This window comes from Pararge aegeria, chromosome 26, assembly GCF_905163445.1.
Source record: "Pararge aegeria chromosome 26, ilParAegt1.1, whole genome shotgun sequence".
Lineage (NCBI taxonomy): Eukaryota > Metazoa > Arthropoda > Insecta > Lepidoptera > Nymphalidae > Pararge > Pararge aegeria.
In genome coordinates this window covers 2,821,892-2,839,413 of record NC_053205.1, presented here as the reverse complement: position 1 = coordinate 2,839,413, position 17,522 = coordinate 2,821,892, and the positions used below count along the sequence as shown (strand labels likewise).

General features: G+C 35.9%; 1 protein-coding gene across 3 annotated transcripts; it reads right to left on the bottom strand.

Annotated features, from left to right (window-relative positions):
• Positions 1 to 420: 420 nt before the first annotated feature.
• LOC120635310 (charged multivesicular body protein 7) lies at positions 421 to 16,475 on the bottom strand. Of its 3 annotated transcripts, none has more exons than XM_039906281.1 (11): positions 16,207 to 16,475; positions 14,793 to 15,012; positions 13,946 to 14,117; positions 12,967 to 13,133; positions 12,347 to 12,483; positions 11,549 to 11,636; positions 8,095 to 8,245; positions 5,366 to 5,539; positions 4,230 to 4,385; positions 2,898 to 3,042; positions 421 to 1,517 (listed from the first exon to the last, which is right to left on the bottom strand). In XM_039906281.1, the coding sequence occupies exons 1-11, from the start codon at positions 16,473 to 16,475 to the stop codon at positions 1,373 to 1,375; spliced, it is 1,824 nt and encodes a 607-aa protein (XP_039762215.1). In that variant the 3' UTR covers positions 421 to 1,372. The 3 variants fall into 3 exon arrangements, with proteins under 3 accessions (XP_039762215.1, XP_039762217.1, XP_039762216.1); XM_039906283.1 differs by having other exon boundaries at positions 421 to 1,508; XM_039906282.1 differs by having other exon boundaries at positions 4,230 to 4,379.
• Between the last annotated feature and the right edge of the window lie 1,047 nt (positions 16,476 to 17,522).

Below are 17,522 nucleotides of genomic sequence, written 5' to 3'. Positions count from 1 at the left end.
TTGCGACCCTGCAATTATAATTGCTTTCGAATTTCAATACACTTAACGTCAGAGTAAAATCGACCTTATGTAATATAATTTAAAACTCAAATTCTTCTACAAACAATGCTCCTATTGGAAAAGTCGCATAGTATAAATGAACAATACAGAAAATACGACTTTAAAACTATCACCATAAGGTCTCTATTACTGTGACATAATAAGGTACAGTTCAAATTTTATTTTTCACTACCGCTTAAGCGCGCGTTCTAAAGAAAGCTGCCTAATTTTTTTTTTTTTTAATTTTCGAAATATTTTCATTCCTATCTATCTAAATTGTCATATTTTGTTGTTTTACATTAAATATATCAAAAAAAAACCTCGTTAAATACACTTAGCTAAGTTAAAAATATAATTATTTATTTACATTTTATTATTACAATTTTTTTAGTTTATTTTTTGTGGTTTTCATTGAAATGAAAATGTTTTTAGGTATAAAAATCCATCGATTTATGACGTCACACGGCCTTTTTAGGAACAATTCAGTGCGGCCGCTGGAAGAAAGCGTTCGTGACGTAATAAACAGGTGACATAACCACGCAATATGATATTTTTTTTATTTATTTCTATTATTTGTACAAAATTATAGCATTATCAGAAAAGATAACAATGATTTAGTTATTAGTGATTATTCATCAGGGATACTTAACAATTAAACAAATTATATCGAATTTCAACGCCACTTCAAAGTTACATCGTCCATCCGATTTAAAAACGCATTATTTCAACGATCGGACTTTATTATGATCTATACTTAAAAAGTTCTACACAGAAGTCTATACCTAACGCACAGTCTCCTTTCTACAATATGATTTGTGAAACCTACACTGTGCGTTCGCAATCACTGTGAGACTTTGTCGTAATGTCAGAGCTTATATAAACTCTTTCATTCGAGTCGCTTGTAACTGGTCAAAGTTTGATATAGGGATAAAGTTTAAATACCTCTTCGAATTCATGATAGCCTGGTACCTGAGAAATGTCGTTATCCTTGTTATCGTCAAACTATTTATGTCCCAGCGCTGGGCAAAAGCCCAAAACCCCTCTATTAAAGCAGCGAAGGAATTAGAGCCTTCGCCCACCACGCTTTTTCAATGTAGGTCGGCGGGCCGCAAACGTGCATAACGCAGAAACCCTCTTTAATTTAATAGGACCCTGGTACCTAGACCTTACTATGTAATATTTACAGATTTTTATGTGGAAGCAGCTCCATACATAAACTCTTTGAATACATGATTCCCTGGTAAAAGAGGAGATAAAGTACCAGGCAATCATGTATTCAAAGAGTTTAAAGGGACAATTTTCTAACCTAAAACTAAATATTTACACGCTGTACCTATAAGTTGAACCCTCTGAGGTTCTTTAATCTCCTTTCAAGGTCATCCAAGTTGTCATCCTTGGGCCAAGGATCTGGTTTCCTGCGTTCACCGCCAGGCGCCATTTGGAAGTTGCTGCATGAAGATTTTCCGGGACTTTCGGAGCTGGAACGATAAAATCTCTGAGATTTCGCAGCGAATTTGGGACGGCCGATTGGCGCAGTTTGCAGCGACCCTGCTTTCTGTGTCCAAGGCCGTGGGTTCGATTCCCACAACTGGAAAATGTTTGTGTGATGAGCATGAATGTTTTTCAGTGTCTGGGTGTTTATATATATATTATAAGTATTTATGTATATTATTAATAAAAAATATTCATCAGTCATCTTAGTACCCATAACACAAGCTACGCTTGCTTTGGGGCTAGATGGCGATGTGTGTATTGTCGTAGTATATTTTTTTTTTTTTTTTCAAAATCGGTATGATGACATAAAATAGAATCTAAAATCTTATGATATATGATTAATGTTAACGGCCGATTGGCGCAGTGGGCAGCGACACTACTTTCTGAGCCCAAGGCCGTGGGTTCGATTCTCACATGTAGAAAAATGTTTGTGTGATGAACATGAATGGTTTTCAGTGTCTGGGTGTTTATATATCTTTATATATATATTTCTTGTGTGCGTGTGTATGTCACTGAACTCCTCCTAAACGGCTGGACCGATTTGATTGATTTTTTTAGTATGCGTTTGTGTGGCACCCTGGATAGTTTAGATTCAAAAATCAGCCAGATGGCGCTGGGGTCCGCTAGTTTATTATAAATATTTATGTATATTATTATTATGTATATTATATTCATAAAAATATTCATCAGTTATATGAGTACCCATAACACAAGCTACGCTTACTTTGGGGCTAGATGTAAATTGTAGTATATAATTTTAATGTAGTATATAAATTTATTTATTTAATGCATTATAAAAACGTATTTTTATCAAATCCTGAAGGCTTTTTTCATTTTTTTTTGTTCTCTATAAGTTAACCCTTGACTGTAATCTCACCTGGTGGTAAGTGATAATGCACTCTAAGATGGTAGCGGGCTAACCTGTCAGCGAGTATGGTAGTGATACCCCTAATCGGTTTCTACGCGACATCGCACCGGAACACTAAATCGCTTAGCGGCACGCCTTTGTCGGTATTTAGCCACGGCCAAAGCCTCACACAACGGACCAGAGAAAATTCTGAAATTATAAGTTCCCAAACCGATATGAACACGGGTCCTCCTACTTAAATTCACAGCGCTGACCGTTGCGCCAGGGAGGTCGTCAAAGTTCACATCACATGGAGGTTTGTACTCCACAAGTATAGAAAAAAAACACAGACAGTTCAAAAGGCGGCCTTATCGCTGCCCCACTCCCTGCCGGGAATCGAGCCCGGGTCTTCCTGCTTAAATTCACAAGGGAGGTCGCCAAAGGAACCACTGTTTACGTTGACCTTAAAACTTGTGGGACTATCACAAATGGGACATCATTTGAAAATCCACGATACCTGCTGTATTCCGTGCTCGGGGTGAGGTTTTCTCCATCTTTGCTGTTGAAAAGCCATATCCCGTTTGCTGACTTGTGGTCCTGAACTTGAAACTCAGCGTTGTAGTGCTGTGGGGGGGTAGTGAAGTCTACATCCAGGGGTTGACCTGTGGAGAACGCAGCGCACGGTTAAATTAGGAAGTCACATACCCGTGCACCAGTGGCGTGCACTTCATAGATGCACGAAAGCACAGCCTGCCCTGAAATTTATATATCCCTACTAATATAAATGTCAATGTAAGTTTGTTTGTTACGCTTCCACGCAATAACTACTTAACCGATCCTCATGAAACTTTGTACACTTATTCTTGGAAGTGTTACAAGTAATATAGGATACTTTTTATCCCGACATTAAGCACGGTTCCTTTGGGAGAGGGGATGAAAGTGTTTGGCGATTTTACACCATAATTCCGACAAATTATAACCGATTTAAATGATTATTTTTGTACTGTAGAGTTTATAATATGTGTTTATTTCGCCCAAACTGTGGTTGGAGACAGAGGAAAGTGTCCTCAGCGGACACCAGAAAAACCCTCATTTAAGGCTTAGCGATACTGAATACTTTAAATTTTTTAAAGAACTAAATTTAATGCCACATCAAAAAACAAAATCATACGCAGACGAAGTCTCGTGCAACAGCTAGTTATCATATATTTCAAATTCACTGTTTTTAAATTAGGTAGTTGTATTTTAATTAATAAAACAATAATTAAGGGTATTTTCCTACTCATATGACTCAATCACGCAAAAACAGCTGAACGGATTTGGATGAAATTTGCCAAGCATTTTGGCCTTTGACATGGAAAAGAACGTAGGCTAACCTTTATCCCGATTCCTTAAGTAGTTCCCGAGTGAAAAGAAAACAAAAATTGTTTGCGGCCAGACAGCTTTGATATTTGGTATGCATGTCACCTGTGCTATTGAAAAGGGCATGTACTTTTTTTTTTAAATAAATAAATATACTACGACAATGCACACATCGCCACCTAGCCCCAAAGTAAGCGTAGATTGAGTTATGAGTACTAAGATGACCGATGAATATTTTTATGTATAATATAGGTACATAAATACTTATAAAATACATATAAACACCTAGACACTGAAAAACATTCATGCTCATCACACAAACATTTTCCAACTGACTTTCTATACCGATCTCTCAAATAATTCCCGTGGTAGAATTAAATATTGCTGACGAGCGAAGCTTTAGACCCAATTTTGAAGTAAACGCAGACAAAGTCGCGGGCAGGAGCTAGTAAGTAATAAAGTTAGTTAAAGTAACAAGTACAGTTACCTGGATGCAGTCTGTTATCTTTCCGAAGTTCCCCATAGTTCTCAGCCAGGGTATCTAATTTATTACTCCATGTGTCGGAAACGCTCTGATTGGTCGTTGGGTCCCAGTCTTTTGTTGGCTTCTCTTTCTTCTTCGGATTGATCTGCGGTTCTGCTTCTGTGAAAAAAATACTCCTGTCATTTTTGTCAATACACCGATTGGCGTAGTGGTTAGCGACCCTGCTATCTGTGTTCAAGGCTGTGGTTTCGATTCGCACAACTGGAAAATATTTGTGATGAACATCAATTTTTTTCAGTGTTTGGGTGTTTTTCTGTATATAATAAGTATTTATGTATATCTATATATATAAAAGGCAAAGGTGAATGCCTGTCTGTCTGACTGATCTTGAATGTTTTTCAGTGTCTGGGTGTTTTTCTGTATATAATACACAGCTCTTACCACTTGACGGATCGGGTTGAAATTTTGCACGCAGATAGTTATTACAACGTAGGCATCTGCTACGAAAGGATTTTTGAAAATTCCAACCCTAAGAGGGTTAAAGGGGGGTGAAAGTTTGTATAAAATCCTTCATTTACCATTTTTTTTTTCAAGTTACATCCATTAAACTTTAGGTTTTCGATTAAAAATAAAGATAAACGTGTTTTTGTCTTTTCAATTAATTAACGTTCATATTTTTCTATTAGCAGCAAGTTTTTTTTTAAAACTTTGTAGTTAAAATTTACCAAATCAATAATTGAACTTCACGTGAGCAAACCCGCGGGAAAAAGCTAGTTATTCATAAAAATATTCATTATGAGTGAATATTTTTTGAGCTATGAGTGACACTAAGACGATTGAAAAATTCAAAATTCATTTATTTCAAGTAATACCTAACCTAAAGAAATTACTATCACCTCATGATATCCCTCTGAAGACATTTTTGGCGTTGCAGTGTTTGTTGCGAAAAAAAAATCACTTGAAACGAAACTTTTTGAGTGGATTGGACAATAGATATGGATTTAACTATCCCTCCCCCTTAGTGGTAGAGAAAAACAGAGAAAGAAATTAATAGAGAGAAAGAGTAATAGAAGAGAGAGTGGGAGATAGTAAGAGAAAGAGAGAGAAATTAATTCGGTTTCCAAACAATCCTGTATCACCTTCTACAGCCTCAGCTACGGCAATCTTCTTCGCTGCTTCATCGGCGACTCCACCCGTACCCAGCTCGTTCAAGTCCGCTAGCATCCGTTCTTCACCATCAAATACGAAATCTCTATCGATCTTCCGTCCAGGTCTTCTTGTAGTTGCGCCTGGTGGAGATGGCAGTTTTTGGCCTGTAACAAAAATTACATACAACGTGTAAATGAAAACCGAAATAATACTTCACAGGATTTCGAGGTACATTACTGAATGTCTCTGAGACTTATCTGTGAAACCGAAACGCTTGAAAGTTTTTGAGTAAACCATCGCCATAGTTTTACTGAAAGAAATCAGATAGCCACCTATCGCGTCAAGTAGCCAAGTACCAAGATATTGTAACAGCTACGGAGAGGTTAGTGATTTCGATCGATTATGTAAATGGGCGCATGACGTAGGGCTTGCCATAAACTATGAGAAGACTAAGCTTATGTACATTCACTCCCCATACAAAAAAACAAGCATTATTCCTAACATTAAAGCTCACGAGCGTGACTGCATGCACCTACGGCGTGAGTCATGCGCATGTAAGGTACTTGAAATTGTTAAACAGCATACATACTTGGGACTAAAGATTGATAACTCATTTAACTGGGGACCGCATACCGACTATGTATGTAAACTAAGAGCTGTGTTGGCGAAAATGTGCATACTTAAAAATAAGTTGCCCTATAGAACACTACGATTGCTATATATGTCACTAGCAGATTCGATTATAAACTATGGCATCTCTAGTTATGGCAGAACTTATAAAACCCATCTGCAAAACATTTATAAATTGCAACTTAGATTACTGAAAACAATAGTTCCATTGAAAATTAAATATAAACATAAAAATAATTACGAAGGGCTTTTTAAATATTGTAATGTGATGTCAGTTTATGACAAAGTGGATTTAGCAATAATAACCCAGTATTATAACAACATTTGCAAATTAGACAAGAATGCTAGACCTATGCACTTACGTCATTTAACCTACCTACCTTTGTTTAGAACACCCACATTTAATAATGTTTATGGAAAGAGGGTATGGGAGTACCTCCTGCCTAGTGTTTTAGAAAAATTACCTAGACCTTTGCTAGAAGAAATTGAAAATAAAAACCTGAAGCAAATCAAAAACAAATTGAAACGTTATTACATTCAGGGTACGTGCAAAAACTACTAGGCCGAAGTTCATCCAGACCATTCCTACAAATTCCATTAATTATCACTATAGAAATGTTTCTTTTGTTTTTTTTTTTCCTTACATTATACATTAATTAATATATAATAATCAATATATATTTGTGCAACCCTCTCAAGCGCAAAAATCTTCCATAATTAAGATTAGCGTTGTAATTGAGATCTAAACAACCATGTATTTTTTATTTATAATAAACAGATTTAAATTTTAAATTTTATTTTTATTTTTAGCATAGGTACTATGCACGTTTCGGTCTTTTATCTTCAATAGGGTTGTCACAAGTAAACACTGAGAATGTTTTGTATTATTTTGTATGGAAAAATAAATATGCCTACAGGGTGATTCCTTATGAAATATACTTATGCACCTTTCAACTGTATTTCGTAATTCCGTTACATGTTATATAGATAACTTAACAACCCTGTTTCTCGCTACTTTTCCCAAGAAATTTCTAAGAGATAAATTATTACCTTTTATTTTCTTCCGACGGCTTTACTGCAGTAAGTCCTAATCGAATTCTATCGTATCTAGTTAACTCAGATTATCTCGTAATCCACAGTAGCAAACTAAGAAAGTTTTAGAACATGACAACTCAACTCTTCTTTTCGTTACAGAGAATTCCGCTGCAGGCAGTAATGATCGCAGTTCGCAGCTGTTTGAGATGTGTAGAGTTTGAGATCATCTTGAAACGCTAGATGATCTCAAACTCTACAACAGATAACTAATATGCTAATAGAAGAAAACTCACCAGCTCTGCTCCACGCAGAATCTCCTCACGAAAAACCCTGCTCCTTTCTTCTTCTTTGCCGGAACTTCCACCGCAGTTAATGCAGCAATTCAATATTCAATTCCTTTGTGCTAAGATGATCTAGATCACCAGCTAACTAAGAAGCTTCTAGAAGAAAACTCACCAGCTCTGCTCCACGCAGAATCTCCTCACGAAAAACCCTGCTCCTTTCTTCTTCTTTGCCGGAACTTCCACCGCAGTTAATGCAGCAATTCAATATCAAATTCCTTTGTGCTAAGATGATCTAGATCACCAGCTAACTAAGAAGCTTCTAGAAGAAAACTCACCAGCTCTGCTCCGCTCTTAATTTTGGCCGGAACTTCCACCACAGTATATGCAGCAATTCCATTTGTAATTCCGTTGTATTGTGATGCTTTAGATTATCACACACTCCACACCAGCTAACTAAGAAGCTCCTAGAAGAGAACTCACCAGCTCTGCTCCTCTCTCATTTTTTGCCGGATCTTCCACTACAGTATATGCAGCAATTATATTTGTAATTCCGTTGTATTGTGATGCTCTCGATCATCACACACTCCACACCAGCTAACTAAGAAGCTTCTAGAAGAAAACTCACCAGCTCTGCTCCTCTCTTGTTTTCTGTCGGAACTTCCACCACAGTATATGCAGCAATTCCATTTGTAATTCCATTGTATTGTGATGCTCTAGATCATCACACACTCCACACGAGCTAACTAAGAAGCTTCTAGAAGAGAACTCACCAACTCTGCTCTTCTCTTCTTTGCCAGGAGTACCTCCGGTACCGCCGGTGCCAGCTAGCAGGTCATTCAACTCCTGCTCTAGTTCTGTTGTATCCAGCTCATCAAGTGTTCCCCCGAGTGCTTTCTCTACTTCACTGTAGCTTTCCATGACCTTCAAATTGAGATGTTGGTATAAGAATTGGAGTTAGTGAGGTATTGGTATACAGTGAAGAGAAAACATCGTGAAAAACCTTCGGCATGCCTGAGAGCTCCACATAATGTTTTCGCACTTGGCCAGCGTGGTGGACAGGATTATTTATTTACTTTTTACTTCGAGATTTATGAATGAATACACTTTTATTGTACACCACATAAACATATAGTAAAATCCCTACTAATATTATAAATGTGAATGTATGTTTGTTTGTTACGCTTTCACACAAAAACTACTGAACAGATCATCATGAAACTTTGTACACATATTCCTGAAGAAGTAATACAGGATGCTTTTTATTCCGAAATTAAGCTCAGTTCTTTTAGGAGAGGGGACGAAAGTGTTTGACGATTTTACACCATAACGCCGTCAAATGATAACAGATTTAAATAATTACTTATTTACTTTTTTATATAAGAATACAGAACTTAAAAATTTCAGTAGAATTACACCTAAATTAAATGCCACTTTTGAAAAAAAAATAAAAAAAAAACTCAAACGAAGTCGCGGGCAACAGCTAGTTATAAATAAAAATGTAACAAGAAGTATACAATTTGGCAGCGTTTTCGCTCCATAGCGATCTCTTCCAGGCAACGAAAGGCGTTAAACACAGCTCAAGAAGAGAGGTAGGTGGTTCATTTAAATAAACATGCATATATACCTATATATAAATATATATCGATATATACATATATATACCGATATATACATATAATAAACTTACAATGAAAATTCATTTTAGTCACCTACTAGGTAAACATTTTTCATACTAATACTCTACGGGACAGACTGAACAGAACAGAAAACAAAAAACCGACACCTTGTTAGCTGTCAGGTTTGACAGTGTACACTTTCAATTGTCAAAGTATGCGGGCTCATTCCGGTGATTTAATTCATTCAATTCAGATTTGGCCAAATGTTAACAACCTTGAGGAGGGCAGAATAGGACTTTTCTGTGGACAGGTAACGGTTTGAACTGTCATTGAAGTTTTCTGGACTTCCATCCCTTTTTTTTATATTCTTAGAATTTTTTTTTGAAGCAAAACTTCTTTAGCCGCGACTAGGGAGAAACTCATTTTTTTTTCTGACGGAAGTAACGCTTACGTCAGACGTCTGACGTAATATATAGTTTCCGCTATTTAAAAATAATAATTTGGATTCGTCGTAAGTATATGTCATATACTCCACGCTGCTTGACTTACACGCCAGCTAGTGGCAAATATCATAATCAATTATGACTATTTATTTCTAATATTTTCAAACGGATCAATTGTGAATAGCAAAGTGAATAGAATTTCAACAGTTTAAAAAAAATATATTTTAAATTGCAAATTTTTTTGAAAATCTATAAATTATTAATAAATTTTCTTACGATTGCCACGATCAATGACAAGGTCTACTACTCTCAATTATTCTAATTAACAAATGAAAATACAGTCAAAATCGTTTATGGCGACATCGTTTAGAACAACACACCGGTTAAATTGACCAAAATGAAAGGTCCTGGCTGAATGCTATATGACCGCCTTATTGGAAAACATTGGTTTTTACGACATGGTTTACTACGACAAACCGCACCGTAAGCGACCACATTTGGTTAATGTTTTCGGAAAATTATATCTGTAGAACGAACGGTCCAGCTGTATTGTAAGCAATTTGAATAGGTAACAGTATCCACATCTGGCACAGTATAATGGTCAATGGCTATTATCGTAAAAGTAAACAAAGTTTAGGGTCTTTTATAATTCTTAGAAACGAAGCACGTGCACACCCTAGCCTCAAGGCCCGCTTCAAATTCAAAATTCAAATTCAAAATGTCTTTATTCATGTAGGCCTATCACAGGCACTTATGAAGCGTTCATACATAATTGTTTACATAATTGTAACGGGATGGTGATAACTTCGTTCGCCAACTTAAATCTAAAGCTACGAGGGTTCCAAACGCGCCCTGGTCTAAGAAGAGCCCACAACAAACTTAGCCGGGTAAATTTATTTTTTCGTTATCACCATCTTCCAGTAAATTTAAATTAAGCTATGAAGCTAGAGCAATTCACACCCAAGCTTTTTTATCGTTTAAATAATCCTTAATGTTATAATAGGATTTTTCTGTATCTTATTGAGAGACAACTCAAAGATTTCATTTGGTAATTTGTTATAAAATAATATACAATTGCCCTTGAATGAATTTGCAATTTTGTGTAGCCTAGTAAACTGCACAACGAGTTTATTTTTGCTTCTAATATTTATTTTGTTACAGTGCATTTTCTTTTTAAATTTTGATATATTTTTATGGACATAAATTAAATTATCATATATGTAGTGACTATGCACCGTCATTATTTTAACTTCTTTAAATTTATCCCTTAATGACTCTCTTGGGCCCATTTTATATATCGCACGAACAGCCCTTTTCTGCAGGACGAAAATAGAATCTATATCAGCAGCATTACCCCATAATAAAATGCCATAGGACATAATGCTGTGAAAATAACTAAAATAAACAAGCCTAGCAGTTTCTATGTTTGTCATATGACGAATCTTTTTTACCGCGTATGCTGCAGAACTAAGTCTGTTCGCTAAATTATTTATATGTGGGCCCCATTGTAGCTTAGCATCTAAAGTTATTCCTAAAAAGATTGTCGTATCCACCAAATCCAACTCCTCATTATTAAGTTGTACAATGGTTTTTACTTGTTTAACATTCGGTAGTGTGAATTTAATACTCTTCGTTTTTTTTCCGTTAAGAGATAGGTTATTAGCCTCAAACCATTGTACTACTTTAGCGAGACATATGTTTACATCGTCAAGATTTTTTTCACGACGTTTAATTTTCGTCATACCTCTTAAGTCTGTTTGTTACTTATCTTTACACAAGACGCACTAAAACATATTAATGAGTTAACTGTGTAAATTGTAATATGTCGCAAAGAAAACAAATCAATATCAAAGAAAAATCGCGTTTTACATACATGTATTGTCTTTCCTATTAATATCTGTCACCGGTTGTTACAACTATCGGTTTTTACGACTAAATATGAGTAGTCCCTTCGATGTCGTTATAACAGATTTTGACTGTATTTATAAAACGTGAAAGTGATGCTAATGAATTTTAAATAGAATACAAAATGAAATAGTGAATATAAAATGAAATGGCGGAGTCCCAGGAACATCTTATACTCTTTCATCGATAAATAATAATAAATGTTTTACTTCAATCGCGCGTAAAGGTGACACGCACACACTTTTGTTTAATTCACTGACCTCTTTCAAATTATCCATGGTGTTGTAGACCTCGTCTTCTTCCAGACCGCCTTCTTTCATCGTACGCTTCATAGCCTGGGCGCTTGTTCTGCAACACAGGAGGTAAAGTTTGACTGAGGGAAATTGTAAAGTTTCCACCGCTACACTGCTAAGAGATCATGCATTGATTATGGATGTGAAGCGGGTTGTTCGAGAGATGAGGGGCGATTTTTATAAAAATGTTTTGTCAATGTTTCGAGACGATAAAAAACTGCTATAGTATCAAGAAATTTAGGAACATAGAGAAACCGTGTACACGACTATGCATACATTATGAATGAGTGAATGAATGAATATACTTTTATTGCACACACCAAAAACTACATAGAACAAAAAGAAACGTATAACAAAACAACAATATATAGTATAGAATAACTTTATATATACTTTCTTTTTGTTCTATGTACTTTTTGTGGTGTGCAAAAAAAGTATTTTCATTCATTCATACTTTATATACTACGTGACGCACACATCGCCATCTAGCCCCCGTAAAGGTAGGTTGCCTGGTAGAGATCGCTTTTAAGCGATAAGGCCGCAGTACCTTTTTTCCTTTATTTTAATTGTGGTTTTTTTTAATGCTTGTTTTTTTTTAATTTGGAGTACAATAAAGTGTATTTCATTCATTCATTCACTCATTACATTCATTCACTCATTACATTCATTCACCCTTTACATTCATTCACTCATTACATTCATTCACTCTTTACATTCATTCACTCATTACATTCGTTCATTAATACTAGATTATAAAACTTTTACCGGTATGTGTCAACCACTGTAGTATTAAAGTCTGTATTCTTAGCTTGGAGGACAAGCTCTCGAATATTCTCAAGGGCTCCCTCGCATCTGTCGAGACGCTGTTGTGCTTTTAGTTTCTTGCGGAGATGGTTCTTTGCCTGGAACAGACCAATCATAAATCAATATATATCATTATCATATCAACCCATTATTAATATATAATAATATAGTATTTTTAAGACAACATATTAGTCTATATAAACAGTCAACTTACAAGAAATGGTCAAAAATTAGTGACATCTGCATATTGTCTCTTTACAGAAGTCATTTGTGGGATTGAATATACACTAATTTTGGACCTACCAATGCATACGTTTAAAGAATATGTTAAAACACATTTATTGCAGAGAGTTCTCCATAATGTTCTCAAAGGTGTGTAGAGTCCACCAATCCTTACTGGGCCAGCGTGGTGGACTACAGCCTAAACCCTCCTCATTGTGGAAGGAGATCCAAGCCCCGTACTGGGCCATTAATGGGTTGATATGATGATGAGTAAAATCATGGGATTTTGTCTCCTGCCTGGAAAGGTTGTACTAGGAACGCAGTACAGTTAAGAGTGCTAGTTAAATAGTAATACTTACAACAAGTTTGTTGCCTAATTTCATAGCTGCTCTCACTTCCACATCAGCTGACGCGACCTCGCGCGTCAGTCGCGCCATTTCTCCCGACAGTCGCGTTTCCGTCGACATGAGTTTAACTAGCGCCTCGTCTAACTCCGTTACTGGCGCGACTTTTTTGTTAGGTTCCGCTGCGAAATGAGAGAGTTCCCGCGGTAATAAAAAAACCTTAATCTACGCGAACGAAATCGCGGGAATCAGATAATATTATCTTTACTTATAATAAAATTGTAACTGGAAAATTTCTGTACATTTAACATATTTTGTAACACACAAAGTAACGCCTGCTACTTTTGGATTTAATATAATAATATACTACGACAATACACACATCGCCATCCAGCCCCAAAGTAAGCGTAGCCTGTGTTATGGGTACTGAGGTAGCTGATGAATATTTTTTTTATGAATATAATACACATAAATACTTATAATATACAGTTAAACACCCAGACACTGAAAAACATTCAAGTTCATCAACCAAACATTTTCCGGTTGTGGGAATCGAACCCACGACCTTTGTCTCAGAAAGCAGGGTCGCTGCCCACTGCGCCACTCGGCCGTCAGTCGGATTAGTTTATGGATAAGACTAGCTGATACCCGCGGGTCGGTTCGCGTGGATTAAGATTTTTAATCCTGAGCGCTTGTGAAATTGTTAATTTCAATCTTACCACGGTAACTATTTGAAAGATCGGTATAGAAAGTGGCCTATTCCATAGCATAGGTGACATGCATACCAAATTTCAAAGCCGTGCAGTGTAGCTCGTAAACAATTTTCAATTTTCCTCGGGAACTACTCAAGGAATCGCGATAAAAGGTAGCCTATGTTCTTTTCCATGTCAAAGGCTACACGCATGGCAAATTTCATCTTGTTTCGCGTGACTGACTCACAAACATCCACACTTTCACATTTATAATATTAGTAGGATTATCAAATTTGACTTACCTAGCTTTACTACGTCCCCCTGTTTGACAGCCATACCCTGTGAGACTAGGTAGCCAAGAAGTATCTCGCAAACCTCACGGTTGGTGTAATTACTGGTTCTCATCAGCTCCTCTATGGTGCCTATACGATCCTCCCCTGGTGGAAAGTTGTTAAGGAACTCTATGGCTTGGTCCTAGAACAATTTAAATAATAAACATTTAAAGAAATGACAAGAGATGACACATTGCATTCTTACCTACACTTGGCATATAAAATGTATAATTTTAAAATGTATAATAAAACTGCACCGATATAAGTTATAAAAAAGTCATCTCTTGTTTTAAAAAGTAGATTGAAACTGCAATGTTTCCTGTTAGATGGCCGCACAGTCGCTATATTGATGTAAAAGGCATATACAAATTTCGGCATCAACTGTATGATAGCCTTTAATTGGCTAAAGCGCTCAGGCCGCGATTGCCAGAGAGTCGCAGGTTCAAATCCTGTTGGTTCCAAAATTTTTTATATGCAATTTAAATTTATAAAATTGATAATTCCTCCTAGTGTAGGTAGAAACACTTATAAAAATTATAAACCAAACTACTGACAACTCGAAAAAATATTGCTTTCGTTTACAAAACGATTACAGTGTGTCAATTTAGATAGATTTCTTTTCAACGGAATCAGCATGCATTATTTATTAGGCCACAGGTGAAATTTGATAAAAAAAATCTCAACTGTTACTAAATTTTATACCAACTAAAAAGAAAATAATTTTTTTTTCTATAAAACAAGCTAAAATACTATGCGCTACAACTGCTGCTCAACCATAAATAAAAAAAAACAACTTAAAATATAAACTTTTCCTTACTTTAACTGCGCTTTCCAGAACAAAACGTTGTGTGGAATCTATACTGGCTTTAGGTAGGCCATTAGCGTCCATAGCCTGTCTGGCGGGTAGAAGTGATGTAACAGCTGTCAGTGCCAAGGCTGCGGGCTTGAATGCGAGACGAGCGCCCCATTTCACCCAGCCCTCAGGACCATTGTGTAATATTTGTTGGTATTTTGATATTGGTGATAGTTCTCCACTCCTGAAAAATAAAGCTTACTAATATTATATTATAAGAGCAAAAGTGTTCCACAGTTCATCCTCTAAGATGAATCTACAGATCTGTGGATGGATGTGATAATTTTCATTGAGTTTTTTAGTGTAAATATAGGCTACTTTTCATCATCAATTCTACAATAAACTACCAATTGACATCTTGGAGATGTCTCTTAAAAAGTTCAAAGTTTGTATTAAACATAAGCTTATAGAAAAGTCCTATTATAGTATAAAGGACTACGTAAATGATAAAAAAGCTTGGGTGTAAATTATTGCTCTAACCAGGTTGCTCTTCTAATAATTTAAAATGACATTGTGAGATGGCGATAACAAAAAAACTACGTTGACTACAGTGTGGTCGACTACCAGTGGCGTGCAGAGGATATGAAAAATGAAAATGAAAATGAAAAATGAAAAATTATTTATTTGTTATCTAAATTTCATTACAAAACAATAGGCTAAGACCTCCATTTAAGTTTGGAAAAAAGCTGTATTTGGAGGTCTCGCTCTTTTCGATATAAAGTTTACACATATACTAATAACATGACTTAACCCATTTATTACATTTCATACTTTTTTTTTGTTTACAATTTTTCAAAATCAATCATGCAAGCATGAAAATGTGTGAGTGTGTGTAAGTGTAAATGAACAGGGTATGCGATGATACAAAATCTCCAGTACAAAGCTATAAATTCTTAAGGGTAGACTTTTTATAACTCTTAAAATGCCTATCCTTAGGTTTTTTTAAAACTCATTCTGGAGATATTCTTCATTTTATATCATCCGCATACCCTGAGCATATCCTATATGCACCCCAGTCGACTACAGCCTTGACCCCTTTATCTTTTGTGGGAGGAGACCAGTTATCGGTAGTGGGCCAGTAACGGGATGATGTGATGATGATGATACCAATATTAAAAATGCAAAAATGTGTTTGTTTCCTCTTACTTTACACCCTAACTCAGCAACCAATCAACTTGATTTATAGCATAGTTAGTTGAAAGGACAGATAGCAACATGGCTATTTTTTCGCAGACCAAGAATGGTAAATTGGTAGGTATTAGCATGTCTAGATTTTTTCTTAGCTATGTATTTTGGCGGACTACACAAACAAAAAAAACATGAGCCTGCTAAAGCAATAACCTTAGCACGTTTATTTTTGTAATAAACAAAGACTTACCTAAACATCTCCTCTATGACGATATCAAGACACGCAGCGGTTCTTCCACGCCTCTGGAACACGCACTTTACATCCCCCGCGGAAACTATAGGGTCCATTTTGAACCGACACCACTGGCGCACCATGTCCGACCAGAACTTCATCTTCATCTCCCAGGACTCGGGGTTGGCGGACTTCAGACGGAACGGGGCAAATAGAGCGTTCATACGCACGTCATCGGACCAGCACTGCGGCAGTTTTTCCTCGGGATAACAGTCTGCTATACCCATTATTAAACAATATTTTATCACTATTTTTATACAATTCGTAACAATTTTCTATTATTCTTCGTAAAGGCACACGGGTAAATTTATTTTATGACAACTTTGATTGCTTTGATTTGAAGTTTGATTTTATTTGAGTTTTGACGTTTGTATTGTTTTACCAACATTAAAACTACAACGGTTTTCCTTTGTTGTCTATGATACAAAATAATGATAAAAGCTCTGTGGCTGTGCCACACCTTTCCGATTTCAAAACTCACGACTTTATTTTGCTCCTAACAAAGCTGTTCCCCGCGGCTTCAGCTTTGTTAGGAGTTGTGTTAAGGACCGCAATAAAAATTATATTAGCGTACCTATCTAATAAAAATACCACAAGACACGAAAGACGCCTTATTAATATCTACGCGAACATACGCTAAAGGGTTATGCGATTTTTTTTATATTTCACTATATATTTTATTATATATACTACTCAGATAAAAGAGCAACCTGTCCATGCAGATAACTTATATAAAGGGTAAGGTAAATGAGATTTGCAAACAATGGTAGCGATTGAAAGCACCTATTAATTTTTAATCATTTTCCACTTTTTTAAGTCCTACTATCCGATGAAGTACTGCTTCATCGGCGTCTGTAATTATTTTGTCAGCGGATGTGGATAAATCAACTAGTTATCCCTTTTTCTTCTGACTTGTCTTATAAACTATATCCTTTTTTTCAGACTGAAATCTTATTATTACTTGCACACACCAGTAAATAAATAATTACTTTTATGGCCGGCTTTTGCATATAATTTATGTTAAATTAAGTAATAAATAAAATATAGCCTTTGATGTACTCGCGGAGAATGACGATCTGTAGCTAAAAAAGATTGTCTAAGGCGGTTAATTCGTTTTCGAGCTTATATATCCATTACATTGAAATAAAAAAAAAATCAAAACTACGCTTTTCAAATAAAAAGTTTATTTTTACAAAAAGAAAGTTATAACCTGCAGTCCGCAAATTGCAAACACCAGTGATTTCTGAACATGTATTATTTTTGTTGTCAAGTTG

Coding starts and splice junctions, on each gene's coding strand:
- LOC120635310 (XM_039906281.1), bottom strand. CDS start 16,475: ATGGGTATAGCAGACTGTTATCCCGAGGAAAAACTGCCGCAGTGCTGG. Junction 11,637..12,346: donor ACAGTGGTTGACACATACCG/GTAAAAGTTTTA, acceptor CCTGTGTTGCAG/AACAAGCGCCCAGGCTATGA. Junction 4,386..5,365: donor CGTAGCTGAGGCTGTAGAAG/GTGATACAGGAT, acceptor TTTTTTTCACAG/AAGCAGAACCGCAGATCAAT.